The sequence below is a fragment of the Pagrus pagrus genome (genome assembly GCF_965226575.1).
Source record: "Pagrus pagrus genome assembly, chromosome: 4".
In the NCBI taxonomy this organism is placed as follows: Eukaryota; Metazoa; Chordata; class Actinopteri; order Spariformes; family Sparidae; genus Pagrus; species Pagrus pagrus.
Genome location: NC_140188.1, coordinates 29,718,505 through 29,735,260, shown reverse-complemented (window position 1 = coordinate 29,735,260; position 16,756 = coordinate 29,718,505). Strand labels below are relative to the sequence as shown.

The 16,756-nt window shown below is 42.3% G+C and overlaps 1 protein-coding gene across 1 annotated transcript; it reads right to left on the bottom strand.

Moving 5' to 3' along the window:
- Positions 1–680: 680 nt before the first annotated feature.
- gkup (glucuronokinase with putative uridyl pyrophosphorylase) lies at positions 681–16,552 on the bottom strand. Its single transcript, XM_084351756.1, has 23 exons — positions 16,413–16,552; positions 15,360–15,466; positions 15,186–15,230; positions 14,915–15,068; positions 14,748–14,819; positions 13,475–13,563; positions 13,203–13,359; positions 12,807–12,884; positions 10,571–10,662; positions 10,299–10,404; positions 8,946–9,025; positions 8,793–8,861; positions 7,643–7,703; positions 7,521–7,537; positions 7,358–7,415; positions 6,805–6,897; positions 6,630–6,690; positions 6,422–6,535; positions 4,547–4,604; positions 4,229–4,297; positions 4,078–4,141; positions 3,911–3,982; positions 681–1,266 (listed from the first exon to the last, which is right to left on the bottom strand). Exons 1-23 carry the CDS (start codon positions 16,467–16,469, stop codon positions 1,171–1,173), a joined length of 1,869 nt encoding a protein of 622 aa, XP_084207882.1. The 5' UTR covers positions 16,470–16,552; the 3' UTR covers positions 681–1,170.
- Positions 16,553–16,756: the final 204 nt, after the last annotated feature.

Sequence of the window (16,756 nt, the reverse complement as noted above, 5' to 3'; positions counted from 1 at the left end):
AGTATATACTACAGTGTACACTGTACAATACTACACACAGTATATACTCTAGTATACAATACTACACACAGTATATACTACAGTCTACACTGTACTACACTGAGTACTACACAATACAGACAGTATACGGCATACTACACACTACACTGACTGTATACTGCATACTACACACAACACTGACAGTATAGTGTGCAACACTGAATACTACACACTACACTGACAGTATACAGTGTACTACACTGAATACTACACACTTCACTGACAGTATACAGTGTACAACACTGAATACTACACACTTCACTGACAGTATACAGTGTACAACACTGAATACTACACACTTCACTGACAGTATACAGTGTACTACACTGAATACTACGCATTACACTGACAGTATACAGTGTACAACACTGAATACTACACACTACACTGACAGTATACAGTGTACTACACTGAATACTACACACTTCACTGACAGTATACAGTGTACTACACTGAATACTACACACTTCACTGACAGTATACAGTGTACAACACTGAATACTACGCACTACACTGACAGTATACAGTGTAGTATAGAGTAGATCAGAATATATAGGGATGAGATGAAAAGGATATTCATTGTGATGTAAATGTAATTTAAACTAGTATGACTACACAGTACACGTGACAAAATATTCAGAGGTATAAAAATTATTTTAATTTGTGTACAAAGTTACATTCCTCATAGAACGATAATGAGATCAAGAATAAGAGTCTATATCATGAATGTATCACAGATGTACAAAAATAATGACATCATCTTTACATTGGGTATTACCTCGCTGCACTTTCAATGACTTTAAATGACCTGAACCTCATATAATCTGCAGCAAAACTTTCAAACAAGACGATTCCTTAATGTTCCAGCTAGAAAGTGAGGCAACACCTAATGTTTGACAAAACATTATTACATAATTATTATACAAAGTAAAGATCCTAATAGCAGCGCTGATTATTCTTTATTCATGGCTTACACATAATATCATGTATATGCTCTTGATCTTTCTCATTCATTGTAAGAAGTCCTGTGAAATGACACTGGAATTGATTGAAGGCCACGCTGTCCTTTATTCAGTCGATGGCCATGACTTGGCCTTGAGAAGCCTGACTGAGTCGTGGGGAGAGGTGAGGTTAGTGTTGGCCGCCGACAGTGCTGGCAGATGGGTTGTATGGTGTGATGACACAGAAGACGCAGCCTGCCTCCTGGAAGGCTTGCCTTAACTCCACCTAGTGGGCCAAACACAGACTGCATCAGACAGCTGAGCACTAATGTCCAATTCAATTACAGTCTTTACAACTCAGAACAGGTGAGTTAGTGATGTAGCCAGGATCATGAGACTGAGGTCTGTCTGTTCATGGTCCTGTCAAACAACATGGAATGGAGCTAGATAAGGGCTTGAGCTTCTGCATACTGCAACGGTGAATTTAAGGGTTGTCAACAGTGTGTATACCTGCTATATTATTGAGTGTTGACAATTTGCATTGGACTAATATTACTGCATTTGACAGAGTTTCAGCTGAGTTTTATCTCCAGATCTTTTTGATGTATCATGGACTCAGTTTGGTCCCGGCCGTATGATAGATCACAAGGACTTACATTGATAGATATTTTTATTTAGCTGCTTAAACTCAAGGGTTTTTGTTTTAATTAGATCTATCAGCTATCTGTTTAAATGTTATGGATGCACAAGAGAAAACAAGTTGTTACATTTTTTGTTTTTTTTCCAAGTCATCTAAATGCCAGTATGACTGCATGACAGCTAATATCATAGAACAGATGACTTCCTCTGGCGGGAAATATTCTAACTACTTTTTGTTTTTCCACTAGCACGTTCGGCCGCACCGAGTCAAACCGAGCCACACTGATTTGCTTTTCCATCACCGGTTTTACTACGTCAAGTTGAGCCGAGCCACGGCTCTGTGTGAAAGTTACAGATGCGGGGGGGGGGGGGAACATTTCCGTTCTGCATCTGATCAGCCTCCGGAGGTAGTATCAGAGCCGCAGCGGAGGCAAGACGGTGACTGTGCGAATGGAAAAGTCAGAGGAGGCGGATCAGGGGTGTGTCGGTCTGATGGTGGTCACAGTCTGACAACTACACAGATCCTCACTCATCAAATAAAAGAGAAATGTCCCACACTTCAACCCACAAAGCAACGTTACAGGACCAAACAACAGTAATGTAGTAACTGGTAGTGAGTTTGGCAACTTGAGGGAAAAAATACCAGTTATAACTGGAAAAGCCTCTGTCATCCTGTCTGTCATCCACAGATCTCAACGTCATGATGTGTACCACCAAGCCTCTTTTAGTTTGCTTGGTGCTGCTTAGTTTAGTGTGAACAAACAATGGCGGAGAAAAGGCAAGCCTTCGAGGCGGCGGTAATGCAGAGGCTACTGTTTCTCTCATCCTGTTTGTTCTTTCAAACATCTGCTGTGTTTGACTGTTTCATCGTGTTCACTTTCAGCTGGTTCAGGAGTCATGTTTAGTTACTGCTGCTGAAAACACAACGTTTCCTGTAATGCTGCTTCATAATAAGAGCTTTTAAATGACTCAATAACGGGGGGGCTTTTATTGTGAAGAAGTTATAGGAAATGAAGTGATTGCAACTGAATTAGCGGAGCCACTTTGTTAGCAGTGATTCTTGATAGTACTGCGGGGACTGAGACAAGTGTGTCATTGGTTTAGGGCACACTTTCAAGCAGGTAGACCAGTTGTGGTGGAAAAGCAAAACACCGGCCACGCTGAGTCAAACTGAGCAGAGCCGGGCCGGCAGAAGGAATGGAAAAACGGCATTTGTTTTTCTCCGGTAAATACGATTACAAGACAATGAAACTTGACAGCAGTTCTGTTTCCTGATCATTTAGTTGAAAAAGTGCTGTGTTTTTTAGGGATGGAGTATCTTTGAAACAAATATGAAGCCAACATTGAATAACCCTGCAAGGAAACACAAATCAAAGTGACTAAGGCGATCTTTAATTTACGAGACTCTGGAGATGGTTTCTCTTGATTACATCAGAAACTAGATTCATAGTTGTGTAAAACTCTGTCCTGACCTCTTTTTTGACCTGTTGCATCATAGAATATGTCTCCTCATGCCTTGATCACCACTTTCAGAGTTGTCAGATTGCTGTTCTGTGCACAACTTTCTGTCTTGTAATCAGGAGTTCTGCGGTTGTTGTGCTTTGCACTTCACGACTGGTCAGTGACGGGGGGGGTCACACACTGCAAGATCACACACCCGGACGTGACACGGAAAGATGCAGTCTAAGTTGTTTTGCAGCGACAAAACAAGGAAGAAGAAGAAGCAAAGAGTATGGGTGGGAGGATGGATTAGGACATGTGAGTAAGGATTATTTTTACACTGAGAATGTGAAAATGCCTGCTTGTGATACGGTTCAGCAAGGACGACACAGTTACAAATACTTAAAAAGCTTGTGTGTATGTATTCTGAAAGAAACTAAAAACTGTTATTGTGCCTGCTCCATACACAGAAATGTATGATCAGACTGGGTTCAGAGAGCTAACGTCAGTGCAGCTGACAGAGGAAGAGAGTAGAGGGTCTGGAGCTCATTTCTGCCTCCCTGACCTGACTGCGATTCAAACGGACACTCAACCAGCTACATATCCAGCAGATGTCAGCGACATGGGGCTGGAGATATCAGTCTTCAAAAACCACTGACTAGTGGAAGATCTGTAGATATTTGTGCAGTGCAATGAAGTAAATGTTGAGATCCCACAGATCACTAATATCTGGAGCAACCAAGACAAGTGAGCGTCAATGTGAATGCGAAACTCCAAACCTACCAGGCATCTGACGGGCTGGATAAGCGATTTCAGCTAAAGACAACAACCTCCACATAGTTCAGTCTTACCAGTCTTGCATTATCCAGACACAGACCCACCACGGCCCCCCCACTGCCTGGCAACTTCACCGCCGAGCCAAACTGCAAAGAGCAGCAGAAGCTTTATGAAGGCATGAACAGGTAAACACACAGATGTTCAATAAAGCATGCACTGCCTCTTAGCAGGTGGCACCTACCTGCTTCGCCAGTTGAACCATCTTGAGATTCCCCGGGCCCAGACAGTCATCGGTGTAGACAGTCCTGTGGGAGTGGCATATGTTTTTACTGTAGTTGAGAGTTAATCTGCTACAGTATGTAAGAAGCCCCACATCAAAATATATGGTTTACCTGCGCAGCTCAAAGTTCTGGTCCATCAGCTGTGCCAGGCTGCTCCAGTCGCTGTCCTGTAGAGCCGTCCTGAGGGGACAACATTTTCACTTTCACATCTCATGTTCTTAACCTCTGAAATGCTGCAACAAACACAAACACTGTGTATATTTCTATCATCAAAGATGCAGCAGCACTAAACATGTGTGACATTTAACACCTTGCAGAAACGCCAAAGGCTGGACATATTTAATCCGATGGTTATGTAAGTCCAGACTTTGCCCTGATGTTTTTGCAGAACTTCTTGATCAACAATCAACTTTAAGTACTCGTACCAACCTGGCTTTATCAGTGAGCTCAGCAAACGTCTTCATGGCCTCCACAACCAGAGGCTCCCCTGAGGAAACACAGAGCATCACAGACAGAGTTCATCAGAAGAACAGTTTTATAACTCTGTGTTGAGATGTGTTGCTGATCATATCAGCAGCTTTTCTGCCAACTGAAGAATACTTTGTGCCAAAAAAATCCAGTGGTGGAAAGTAACTAAGTACATTTACTCAGCTACTGTACTTACCTACAAATTTAAGATACTTGTACTAAACCTAAGTATTTTTTATTTCATTCATTCATGCCGCTTTATACTTCTACTCTACTACTTCTATCTCTGAGACAAATATTGTACTTCTTACACCACTACATTTGTCTGACAGCTTTATACAGTTTTCCTCCACTTCCTGTCCAGTGAAAACCACGTATCTCCAGATGTGTTGATGTTAACTGTTCATGTGTTGAGAAAGCTCTCCTCCTTCTTCAGCAAAACAAACTCTTTAAAAGCCCTCTGTGGAAAATGCATCATCACAAAGCTGAAAACAGGCTGTTTTTCTGACCTTATACAGATACGTGGTTCTCACAGGACAGTGACGCTACAAACATATGATGATCTGATAGAATGTGACGCATCGCAGTAGATTCAACTAGCCGACAGTATATGAAAGGATGAGCTCAACATTGAACACGGCAGCAGTAAAATGACACGTACACATGAATGCGGCAGGAATATTAATGTAATGATATAATGTATATTAGTACATCAGGAACATTTAAATGCACAGTGAGTACTTTTACTTTTCAAGTACATGTTGCTGATAATATTTACATACTTTGACTGAAGTGAGGTTTTGAATACAGGATTTAGAGATGTACTGGAGTATTCTCACATTGTGGTGTTGGTACTTTTACTTAAGTAAACAATATGAATACTTTTTTCACCAGTGTAAAACTGACTTTAAATGTAGAACAAGACTAGGCAGCTCTGTAAGGTTGCACTTTTATTGTAAAGTAAATGCTAATGTCAGCATGCTAACCGGCTTAAAATGACAATGCCAACATGCTGATGTTATTTTTAACCATGTTCACCGTCTTGGTTTAGTGTGTTAGCATGCTAATGCTTGCCATTAAGTGCTAAACACAGGTGAGGCTGATAAGAATGTCATTAGTCTTCAGTGTTTGGTCATAAACCAAAGTACTGGACAAACTGAAAACTACATTCACCAGATGATGGCACGAAAGGAAAAGCCAGGGGATCAGCAAAGCTGGTACGATTCATCCTGAGGGGAACATGAACGTCATTTACAAATGAATACAAGACTCAGTGAACAGCAGGATTAATGCTGAGGGGATTATCCTGGTGACATAAAGGACTTCCTTCCAGTACTTGTTGAGACATTTCACTTAAAATGACAAACGTGAGCCCCATGGCCGTGTAATAGTAAAAGTCAGGGGATCAGCACAGTCAGTAAGATTGATCCTCTGAGAACCATGAATGTCTCCTCACCAATTAATCCAGTAAATACTGAGATATCTCAATGGATGAGTGAAAATTGCGACCTGCTGAAGGAGCTATAGGAACTGTCTCAGCATCACTGAAGTCATGGTGGTGGATATCTAAACCTAACTACCTATCTATATCTAACTTATATCTATAGGTTTTACAACAATCCAGCTAATAATTGTTGAGATATTTCAGTCTGGACCAAAGTGGTGGACTCACTGACAGACTGAAGTTCACTAAAAAATAATACTTTTATAATCATCTATTTTTCCAAATATCAGAAACAAGAGTATGTTGGCCAAAGAGTCGATCCCTTTTATAACAGTGACCTTTGACCTCATGAATCACAAGAAGCTGGTGGCATATTTGACATGAAGACGTACCACTGAGCCAGCGCTGTCTGATGTTGCTGTGGATGCGTCCAGAGTCACTGGGGTCGCTCAGGTAAGCCAGCCAGAACGATGGGAGCTCACTCATGTCCATAGGAACATAGTTCCCTGAGAATGGCAAACACACACACATCAAGAACACCATGTGTATTTGTATCAGCTATGTAGCACCTACAGAAAAGACAGATGATGACTTCGGTACCGTAGCCCTGCTCTTCCATGAGCTTCTTGCTGAAATCCATGTAGACTAAGCCTTCATATACCTGCAAAGAGAAAGGGAACAACAATTCCTGCAGCTGTAGATGTTAGATGAAAGATGGTTGACATGCTGTGCAGTGAGTCCAGTACATCTGAGTGGTGCTGACTCTGTTACTGACCTGCACCACTCTGTCCTGCAGGCCAGCAGTAATGAACAGTTCATCAGTCTCCACGTTGAGGATGAAGTTGGCTCGGATCGGCCTTGGGAGATCCTGGAGCGCAAAACACAAATACATGAACAGATAAAAACACAGCAAGTACTTTTTGTGTGATTTCCACATTTATTTTTCATTGTTTTCCTCGTAAGACTTTATATCAACTTTGTCTCAGGAGGTCTGTAAAAAGGTCCTGATAATCACACACAAACATTACACTGAGATTTGGACATGAGACTTATTGTCCTTTCCTTCAGTGTTTTATAAATGTTCTTTTCTCCCATTGTATTGCACTGTAGGTGGGTATTTAGTAATGCCTTAGGCCACCTCCTCTGTTCAAAGACGGTCGTTCCAGTTTGACATAGATGGATTCTGAGTGGTGCTCCTTCGCTCTAGCTTAGAACAGCAGTGGTTGATGATTGCAATAAGAGTTTTTGCTAACAGCAAACAAAGAAGAAATGACAGACTCTGGTGGCTTTGGTAACACTGGGATGGGACACATATCTACTATCCTTACATTGTCTGTAATGTTGTAGAATTTCATCAGACACTTGAGGGTAGCTGAGACGATGGCACTGTGAAAAGAGAGGATTGTAAACAAGTCAATCATTGAATTCAAAGTGTGCAAACTGACCTTAACCTCTGGCTGTACAGACAGGAAACCACACAGAACTACTTACCTGCTTCCAGCGAGGCCCTTGGTTAAAACAGAGACAGATAACTGTTATTACAGAACATTTTCACATTTCACACTGCGTGCTGTCTTCACTTCTTAGAAACCAGTATTTAAATGCATCCTCACCACTTGTCGAGGGATGTTGGTGTCATACTTTAGGGTGAAGTTCTGTTTTGTCAAAGCGATACTGCAGTAAGAGAAAACACACAGCAGACACTGATGAACCTTCACGGATAAAGTCTTAATCAGAAAGTGTCCTGAACAAAACAAAACAGAAACCACAATGAAAAAGTGACTTGAAGCTTTTTCATCACATTGTTAGCAGTACAATGAGTTGCCACATGTACAGTAAGTTCGTCTTCTGTCCTATCAATAATAAAGCCGCAACAATGTACAATAATAATTTTGTGACGCTTACATTAGTAGTTGGTTTTAATCTACGTTGTGTCACTTCAACTCATTTCCTGACATGATCAGGACAGAAAATACAGATGGTGAACGTGATTCAGAAGCACGGCTGTCGCTCTTTCCCGCTTGAACTTTCTCACTAAGGTTTTCTTAGCCGAGTTTCTTGAAAGCAGCGAGCCCAGTTATTTATTTATTTAATTAGCTTCGCTTACGGCCTTATCTGTTTCATGCAGAGTCTGAACAGGGCTCCAGTCACGCTGTTTTGTCATTTAATTTTGTGTTAGTGGGTTATTCCAGAAATTGTCAGACAAATGTATTTACTGACAGCCCTCATGCATCAGAGCTGCATTAGCTTGCTTTTAAAAAAAAAACTATGGTTCGGTACATTTCCTGTGATATCAAACATTACCTGCCCATTGGCAATGCTGAGAGCAATGAGCCAATGCTTCATATGTACTTACTAGATTCATTTGGCCAACACATGCTAGCTAGTCAATATATTTACAGTGGAGGAATGTAACTAAGTAAATTTACTCAACTACTGTAGTTGAGAACAATTTCGAGGTAGCTGAACTTTAGAAAATGTTCCTAAGTGTAAAAACAGTTCAAATTAGTTATTTAATGTTGTGGAGTGCTATTGTGGTTTCCATGGTGACAACAGAGTCTTTGCATAAATAAAAAAAAGATGGAGGTCAAGAGGTGGTGCTAATGCTCATATTCACTCCATCTACATGTAGGCAAAGATTTTCTCCAAAATTCAAGATGATTCTGGACAACACTACAGAAACATCTCTGCTTCTCACTCGACCTCTCATGGATGACACGAATCACAGTAGCGATGATGAAATGTTGTTATGTGTTAACTCACCCTTGTTTGGAGCAGAACTGGTAGAACTTCTTACAGGTAGCTTGTAGCAGCCGCAGCCCTCCCAGGTACCTGCAGTGGATGATGAACAGATCGTACTGAAACAGCCTGAACAGCATGATCTCTGTCATGTATGTGAGCTCGCCGTCTACACACCCTTCTTTCCTGCTGATGCAGAACAGATCTTGCAAGCTTCCAAACTCTGTGGGGTCATTGAGTGGATGAGGGACTAAAACCTGCAAAATCACAGAGATTCACATGACTTGCACAACATTAGAGGAGACTTACTATGCTTTTTAGTGTTTGTCCTTTCCTTCAGTGTGTTATTTGTTCTCGTGCAGGTTAAAGAGAAGGTTAAAAAGGTCAAAGGCCACACCAACAGAAGCTCCTCTCTCCCACAGGAAACACTGCTCCTGAGCACATCGTCAGTAGTCCCGCCTTTAATCCTCTGACTTTGTAACATCACACTACATCACCATGTCACACATTTGCATAATTTATGCCCAGCAGCTAGTTTGCCATGTTAGAATTGAGTTAGCACAGCTGCTCTGTTGTTGTTAGCGGTGCTGGCTCAGGCGTGTTTGAGCTGACCAATCAGAGCAGACTGGGTATTCAAGAGGGCGGGCCTTAAAGGGATAGGAGGAGCTAAAACAGAGCGTTCAGACAGAGGGTGAACACAGAGCTGCAGCACTGGACAGGATGAGAGCTGAAGTGTTTTTTGAGCATGTAAGTAAGTAGTAGTGTCTAGTAGTAACCCAAGATAAAATAATGAACCTGAAAATTAGCATATGTCTCCTTTGAAGTGTTCAGCACCAGCATGTCGCACCAAAACAAATCAGTGTGTCGGCCACACCTCTCCTTCCCTTCACCACCCACACCTCGCCCTCACTACCTCCACCGTGAGAGGATGGACATGTTAGAGTTGGGAACGAGAGGCGGCGCCAGCGGGCGGAGAGTAAAGGCACATCCACTGTGTGTGTGTGTGTTTGTGTGTGTGTGTGTGTGTGTGTCGGTGTCTTATGCAACTTTTTGGGACAAACACCACTGTCAAGACGGCACTTGCATGATAATATTTAGTAGCCGTGGAACTGGGCTACTTCTGCAGTGTTGAACGTTGGGTAGACCTGTTTTCATGCAAATGCGGTCTTGACTTTGGTGTTTGTCCCCAAAAGTGGCTTAAATCAGAACACACACACACAACACACATACAACTGAGTGTGTATAAAAGGAGGTGGTCCAGCGGTTCTGAAGATGAAGAACATGCAACCATGGCCGGACCGGCTCCAAAACAAAAAACAGAGATCAATAACAATAATAATAAAAATAATAACAATAATAACAACAAACAGAGAGGGAGTGTGACGTCACTCTCTCCTCAGGATATCTTTACACAGTAAATAGTTGTTTCCTGACATCTAGTGAGGCTGAATGTTGTGTATTGCACCTTTAAAAGTGTGTGCAAAAGAGTGTGTGTGTGTGTGTGTGTGTGTGTGTGTGTGTGTGTGTTACCAAAGTCTGGCTCTCCACCAGAGTGACCTCGGCCCAGAAGTTAGAGATGGACATGGCGATGGTTTTCCCATTAAAGCCGTCTGAGGGGTTCCCCATTAACCCGACCCTGTGCGCATCACATATTTGCAAATGAATTGTCACTGTCAGGCTGTGCTCTCATTGTGAGTCATGAAGGAGAAAGAGGCTTTTATTTACAAGCTGCAGAAAACACAATAACCTGAGCTAGATTCAAACCAAGAGGACTGGGGGTCATCAGGTGGGTGGTCTCTTACCTGGCATATGAACGGAATGTGATTGGTTTAGCAGGATTGTCCTGTGGCTTTGTGGAGTAATGGGTGAGCCACTTAGTGTAGTCTGACAGGCCCTGAGGTGAAGTACAGTTATCAGAGGAAAAAAAACACATCCATCAGCTGCAGCAGAAACAAACAGCATCCAGTCCCTGTGTGAGGACGGAGCAGAGTCAGCCAGTCTGTCCTCAGTATTAACAGTAACATTAAGCTGTCTCCACCAGACAGTAACACTCTGTGAGCCTGCTTTAGATCACTTCTGGGTGGTTATGTCTCTGAGGTATGTTACTCCTCCAGTGATTCTCAAATCCACACTGACATTATAAACATTTCTTGCTTCTTGATCAAGTCGATTACACTGGTTTTCTAATGGACAACACAAAGCATTAGTAATCCAGTGGACTCTTATATGCATTCATCAACATGCTCACTGTGGAGATCCTGTTCAAACATATATGTTGGTGACATCTCATCCTTTTTTGTGCAGCTTATCAGGTAAAAGGGGATTTTAGGAAGGGGAAATATAGAGAGGAGGGGCTGGGTGACCTGTGAGATGCTGAGGTTTACATTGTTCATGTCCAAATGGCTCCTAATGTACATGACTTAGTTTTTACTGTACTTTCATGTTTGTTACATATAAGGTTCTTAATGTGAAAGGAAAAAACAGTGAACAGGCTGTTGATGTTGGCATGACATGAGTTTGAAGAGCAGTGTCTTACATCATACTCATATTGTACCTAGACCTCTTGTCTTGATTATTGTAACTTTTTTCTTCACCTGTCTCACAAGCGGTTCAAAATGCTGCTGCCAGACTTCTGACCATGTCCACCGCAGGATGCCATGTTGCACCAGCCCTCATGTCTTTCCAATTCAGAATCCATTTCAGGATCCTTGTGATAACGTTTAGAGCCCAGTGTGGTCAGACACCTGCCTACATTAAAGAGCTGTTGCTGCCATATAACAGGCAGGACTCTCTGATCAGGGCTCATTATCTGCTCACTCTGGACCTTTGGACTCACACTCTGTGCATCCTACTGACACTTTTAAAAAGCAGCTAGAGCCATTTGTTCCGACTTACTTTTTGTTCATTTGTTTTCTTTATTTTACTGAAGGACACTCAGTAGAGTGCATACCTCCACAAAGGGCCAACTATCCCCTTTGATTCACTCAATCCTAATCCAATATCAAACTCTACAGCTCTGCATCACTTTAAATCACCCATAACTGCTTAATTATCATTTAAGATCAGACCAGATCGAGGATCCATATCAAATTGATCTCACTCATAGATACCAGCCACCTAAATACACCTGATGCTTTTAATTCAGATCCCTGAGACAATAATAAACATTCCTCACAAAGTGAGAAGAAAAAATCCTGGACGCGTCCCTTTATCTGGACCAGCACCAACAGTTAATGTGATCTACTATGGGCCGAGACCTGAGACCCATCGTCCATCCAAGTTTGGTGGAAACATCACCTCCTTGGTGGAGCTGATACACTGGTGTGGTGACGGCTGTCTGTGTTCTGAGAACTGACCAGTAACAAGTCCTCACATCCATCTAGTGGAGACTTGCCCCTGAACTAACAGCCGTTAACAGACTGAGTGCCCAGTTTACAGCTGATTTGACTTTACATGATTTCTGAGTGATGACAGCTTTCAAACATTAAAATATTTAAGCAGTTTCTCTTCGCGCCACTGGATAACTTGCTCAGTGCAGCTTTAATGCTTTCCATTGCAAGTTAAAGGGACCTTTAAACTCCACTGATGTTCTGCTGGGCTGCCGCATTTTTGAAAATAGTAGTACAAAACCTTTTGTGTCTCCAGCAGGGAGCTGTGTAAAGTCTGATAAATAGCTCAGGGTTTGTCACTTTCTGTATCTATTGGTCTGAAGACTACAATTTAGAGATTAAGTGACTCTGGTGGTGTGTGCCACACACACTAGACTCTTTGACGCTGGAGTTGCATTGTTGGTAATGTAGGCTACAGGTTTTTGATGATGAAGAAGAATGTGTAAAATGCGTCGAGAGTCAGACAGACTAAAAACTGATGATGACGATCATCATTATTTAATTATGTAAATGTGACAAGCTCAATGTAGAATTAATAATTTCTGGAGTTTCATCTCAGTATGAATTCATCTCTCATGCATGAATGTGAAGGCAGCGCTGTGTGAAATAAGATCAAACGTAGCTGATGAATTGATTATAGGATACAAACCACTTGTCCAATGAGCTGGAAGCCAGTGGGAAGCTTCATCCCAAACACATCGAGTTGCTTCTCATTAACGAGCCACTCCTGCAGAGAAGGGAGCCGTAAATGTAACTGGTTATTACTTCATCAACTCATGATAATGCACTGATGTCAACTGGGTTGGACTACATACGTATGATCTAATGTTTAATCTAATCTAAAATGTTCCTTATGAACACAATTGTTTGTCTATTAACTGTCTGAGAAGTTAAAGAGCAGATCTATTCAGATTTATTATGCAAGAGGGGTTTTTGTGGAAAATCAAGTAGACAGGAACTTATTGTTATGTGACCTTAAGGAATAAAGTTGACAAAGAACTCATTTTTTGCTGAATTAACACATATCGAATTAGCACTTACGAACCCAGAATCGTCCGAAGCTCCTGTCAGTGGCTTGAGTCTGCAGCTGGAGGAAGTCAGACAGGTGGGACAGCGTTTCTCTCTGGATGCAGTAAAACACCACGCTGGCCAGCCGCGAGTCTGTCAGCCCTTCCTGCGGTTTCTCCAGGAAGCGAGTTATCCTGATTCATAAAACGACTACAGATTAAATCAAATCTGCGACATGGTGGCATGTGCACAGTATGTATCAAAGAAATACACACAGCGATCTGTATATATAAAAATGCGTCTTCTCACCTGTGGGTGTCGGGGCAAACCTCCACAATGCCCCTGGAGCTGCTTTTCTCACTTTCTTCCAGCTCGTAGTATATGATCAGCTCTCCAGGCTGCAGCACACACACAAAAAGATGGGCTACTGCAAGTTTCTCTACTGCACTGGAGGGGATTTTCATGTTTGATAAATGGAGACCAGTGTTCTGATCTTCCATAGCTCATCCATAGCGATTTTTTAAATATCCTTTTCTTTTGGTTTAATTTCCACTAAAATGATTATGTGTTTGGGGTCACTTAAAAATGTCCATATTTTTGAAAGAAAAGTTAAATTAAAATAACATTAAGTGATCAGAGGCACAGCCTACACATTATTAATATGAGAGGACCATTTTCAACCATCACTCCTGTGGTCCAGTGGCACATTATGTTAGCTAATCCAAGTTTGTCCTCTTAAAAGGCTCAAATGGCCAGAAAAAGATAACTGTCTACTGAAACTTGCCAGTCCATTCTTGTACTAAGAAATAAAGGCTATTCCATGTGAGAAACTGCAAAGAAACTGAAGATCTCATACAATGGTGTGTACTACTCCCTTCAAAGAACAGCACAAACTGGTTCCAACTAGAATAGAAAGAAGTGGGAGGCTGCAGTGCACAACTGAGCAAGAGGACAAGTACATCTGAGTGTCTAGTCTGAGAATCAGACGCCTCACGGGTCTCCAACTGGCAGCGTCATTAAATAGTAAAAAAGTAAAACAGCAGTCTGAATGTCAACAGTGAAGAGCGGACTCCAGGACGCTGGCCCTCTAGGCAGAGCAGCAAAGAAAAAGCTGTCTGGTCTCAACTGAAGCAAACTCCACCCTCCAACAGGATAATGAGCCAAAGCTCAGCTCTGAACTATGAAGAACTATTTAGAGAAGAAGCAGTCAGCTGTATTCTGTCTATAACGGAGCGACCGGCACAGTCACCAGATCTGAACCCTGTAGAGCTGCTGTGGAGCAGCTCGACTGATGATGAGTAAGAAGTGTCAATCAAGCGAATCTGGTGCGAGGTGCTTCAGGAAGCACGGAGAGACATTTCTTCAGGGTATCTCAACAAACTGACTACTACAATGAGAAAGGTTTTAACTGCTGCAGACGGAGGGACAAAATTATTATTTCAAGTAAGAATCATTATTTCTAACCTTGTCAATGTCAAATGTGCCTTTTTAAAGATCCCCCCAAACTTTTTTTGAGTGGTAGTATGTGTGAATAAACTGTAAAAGGTGCTGGTGTACTTTTTTTTATTGTAGTAAATCTGACCTTTGACCTGAAGAATCGGATCACTTGAGCAATGTCAAAGTTCTGGTCTGCACACAGCATGTCTCCTGCAATCTGCTTACACAAGAAGAAGAGCCTCATAGTATGGCAGACACTCATTCAGTTCTAATTCAGCACAATGAGCTGTAACTGAAATTGATTCATCCTACCACCATGATGTCGTCCTGCAGCTTGCGGCTGCGTATGGCCAGCTGCAGGTCAGCCACGGCCCCGAGTTGGTCCTCCAACGTGGTACTGCCGTCATTTATCACATTTTCCACCGGGAAGTCGTTAGCTGTGGCCCAGCGCTCAAAGTGCTTGTACCTGATCAGTGTGACAGAATGAGAATATAGCAGGAGCAGAATCAAAGTTACTTTGGGAACATACTGTAACAAGGCGCCAAAGCAACACCAGCTGGGTCCTCCTGCAGTTACAACTCACTTGTCTGCATTAGTGACCAGATACACTTCTGTGAACAGCTGTCGCCTGGAGACAAATCACAGATGCAGAAGTACAAGTTAACCATTGAACCAGTGCAGCGGGGCTCAACATACGAAAGAGGACTCAGAAAATAATCAGACATTAGGCCCCGTCATGTCTGGACCAGTTACGCACATATTGACCGTTTCCCACCAAAAGTCAAGGATCTTCTTTCCTCCAATTCCAGGAAGTAAGGCCTTCGGTACCCCCGTGAGGAGGCTGTACAGGCCGGTGTCGTCATTCTGGGATGTGAGGAGAAAAAAACAGCTGGACTCAAATGCAGCTTCTAACTATACTAAAAAAAAAACTTCCAGGCAGTGTATTCAGTATATACAGTATATACTGCAGTATAACCAGTATCTACTGCAGTATATACTGAATAACATGTTGTTACTACAACATGACCTCACAGCTATATGCTGACAGTTTAGGTAATACTGTGATATAAAGATACTGAGGTTCACAGAATGTGTGCTCGCTGTAGGTGACTTCCTGCATCATGTCATGTCTGTTCTGTAGACTGTATTACAAACAGTGATGTGTTCAGGTCAGGTCTATAAGTCAAATGTAGCTACTGGCGACATTTTATTAACATCCAACTCAAACTCAAACTCGGGATCATACGTGGACTCTCAGGTGGTCCTGAACGCAACACATCCCTCCTCGGTTTAAGAGGAGGCAAAGTCGCACCAAACCTAATTCAAGAAGCTGGCTCCGTTATGTTGCCTCTCCTTCTTCGTAAAGCCGTGTACGTGTTAAACTGAGTCAGGCTGTCATATCAACCACAACATTAACTTCCATAATTCGGCAGATATTGATAAGCCGGTAAACAGCGTTCATTTTCACAAAACCTGAACTTTCATCAAAAATCCCCTTCGAGCTCCTTCCATTCTGACAGATGGTCGGTAGGAGGCAGTGAAAACCACCGGGAGCCGATTATCAAACTGTGATCTTGATAATAATACGGTGTATTTGGTCAGGTCAGATGTAAGCCGGGTGCATTCTTGCTGTCCCGCAGATGTTTGAAGTGGTGGTCTGACAGGTGACGCAGAGGTGAAGTGTCAGGTTCTTTGAGGCAGTCCGACAGACTCTAGGCTGCAGGACGGACTCTGAGATGCAGGATGGCCGCTGTGAACTTTGCACCGCTTCAAGTTATCAACTCTCCACAGAAACATTCAAGCTACTTACCTTAATTTGTGCCTCTAAGACGGTGCCGTGTCCGGCTACCAGCAGGATGCAGATCATTGATGACACGTCACTCTGTCCCGACCTTCTTTAACTATCAATAAAAACAGTACGGAGATTGACAAATATCTACGGTATCCGTGAGCGCTCAATTCTCCCAGCGTCGATGAAAGGATGTACTTCCGCAAAGAACTTTCAAAGTAAAACCACACGAACAGTTTCGTGCTACACATTCACATAAACATCATAATTACGACGCAAAAATGAAAATCTTTCTACATCTTTTAACCAATTTACCAACTTTTAATAAACACGGCTGAAAATGGTTCATGACATATAGCATATTA

Coding starts and splice junctions, on each gene's coding strand:
- gkup (XM_084351756.1), bottom strand. CDS start 16,469: ATGATCTGCATCCTGCTGGTAGCCGGACACGGCACCGTCTTAGAGGCA. Junction 10,405..10,570: donor ACATTCCGTTCATATGCCAG/GTAAGAGACCAC, acceptor TGATGCGCACAG/GGTCGGGTTAATGGGGAACC. Junction 8,862..8,945: donor TGCATCAGCAGGAAAGAAGG/GTGTGTAGACGG, acceptor CATCCACTGCAG/GTACCTGGGAGGGCTGCGGC.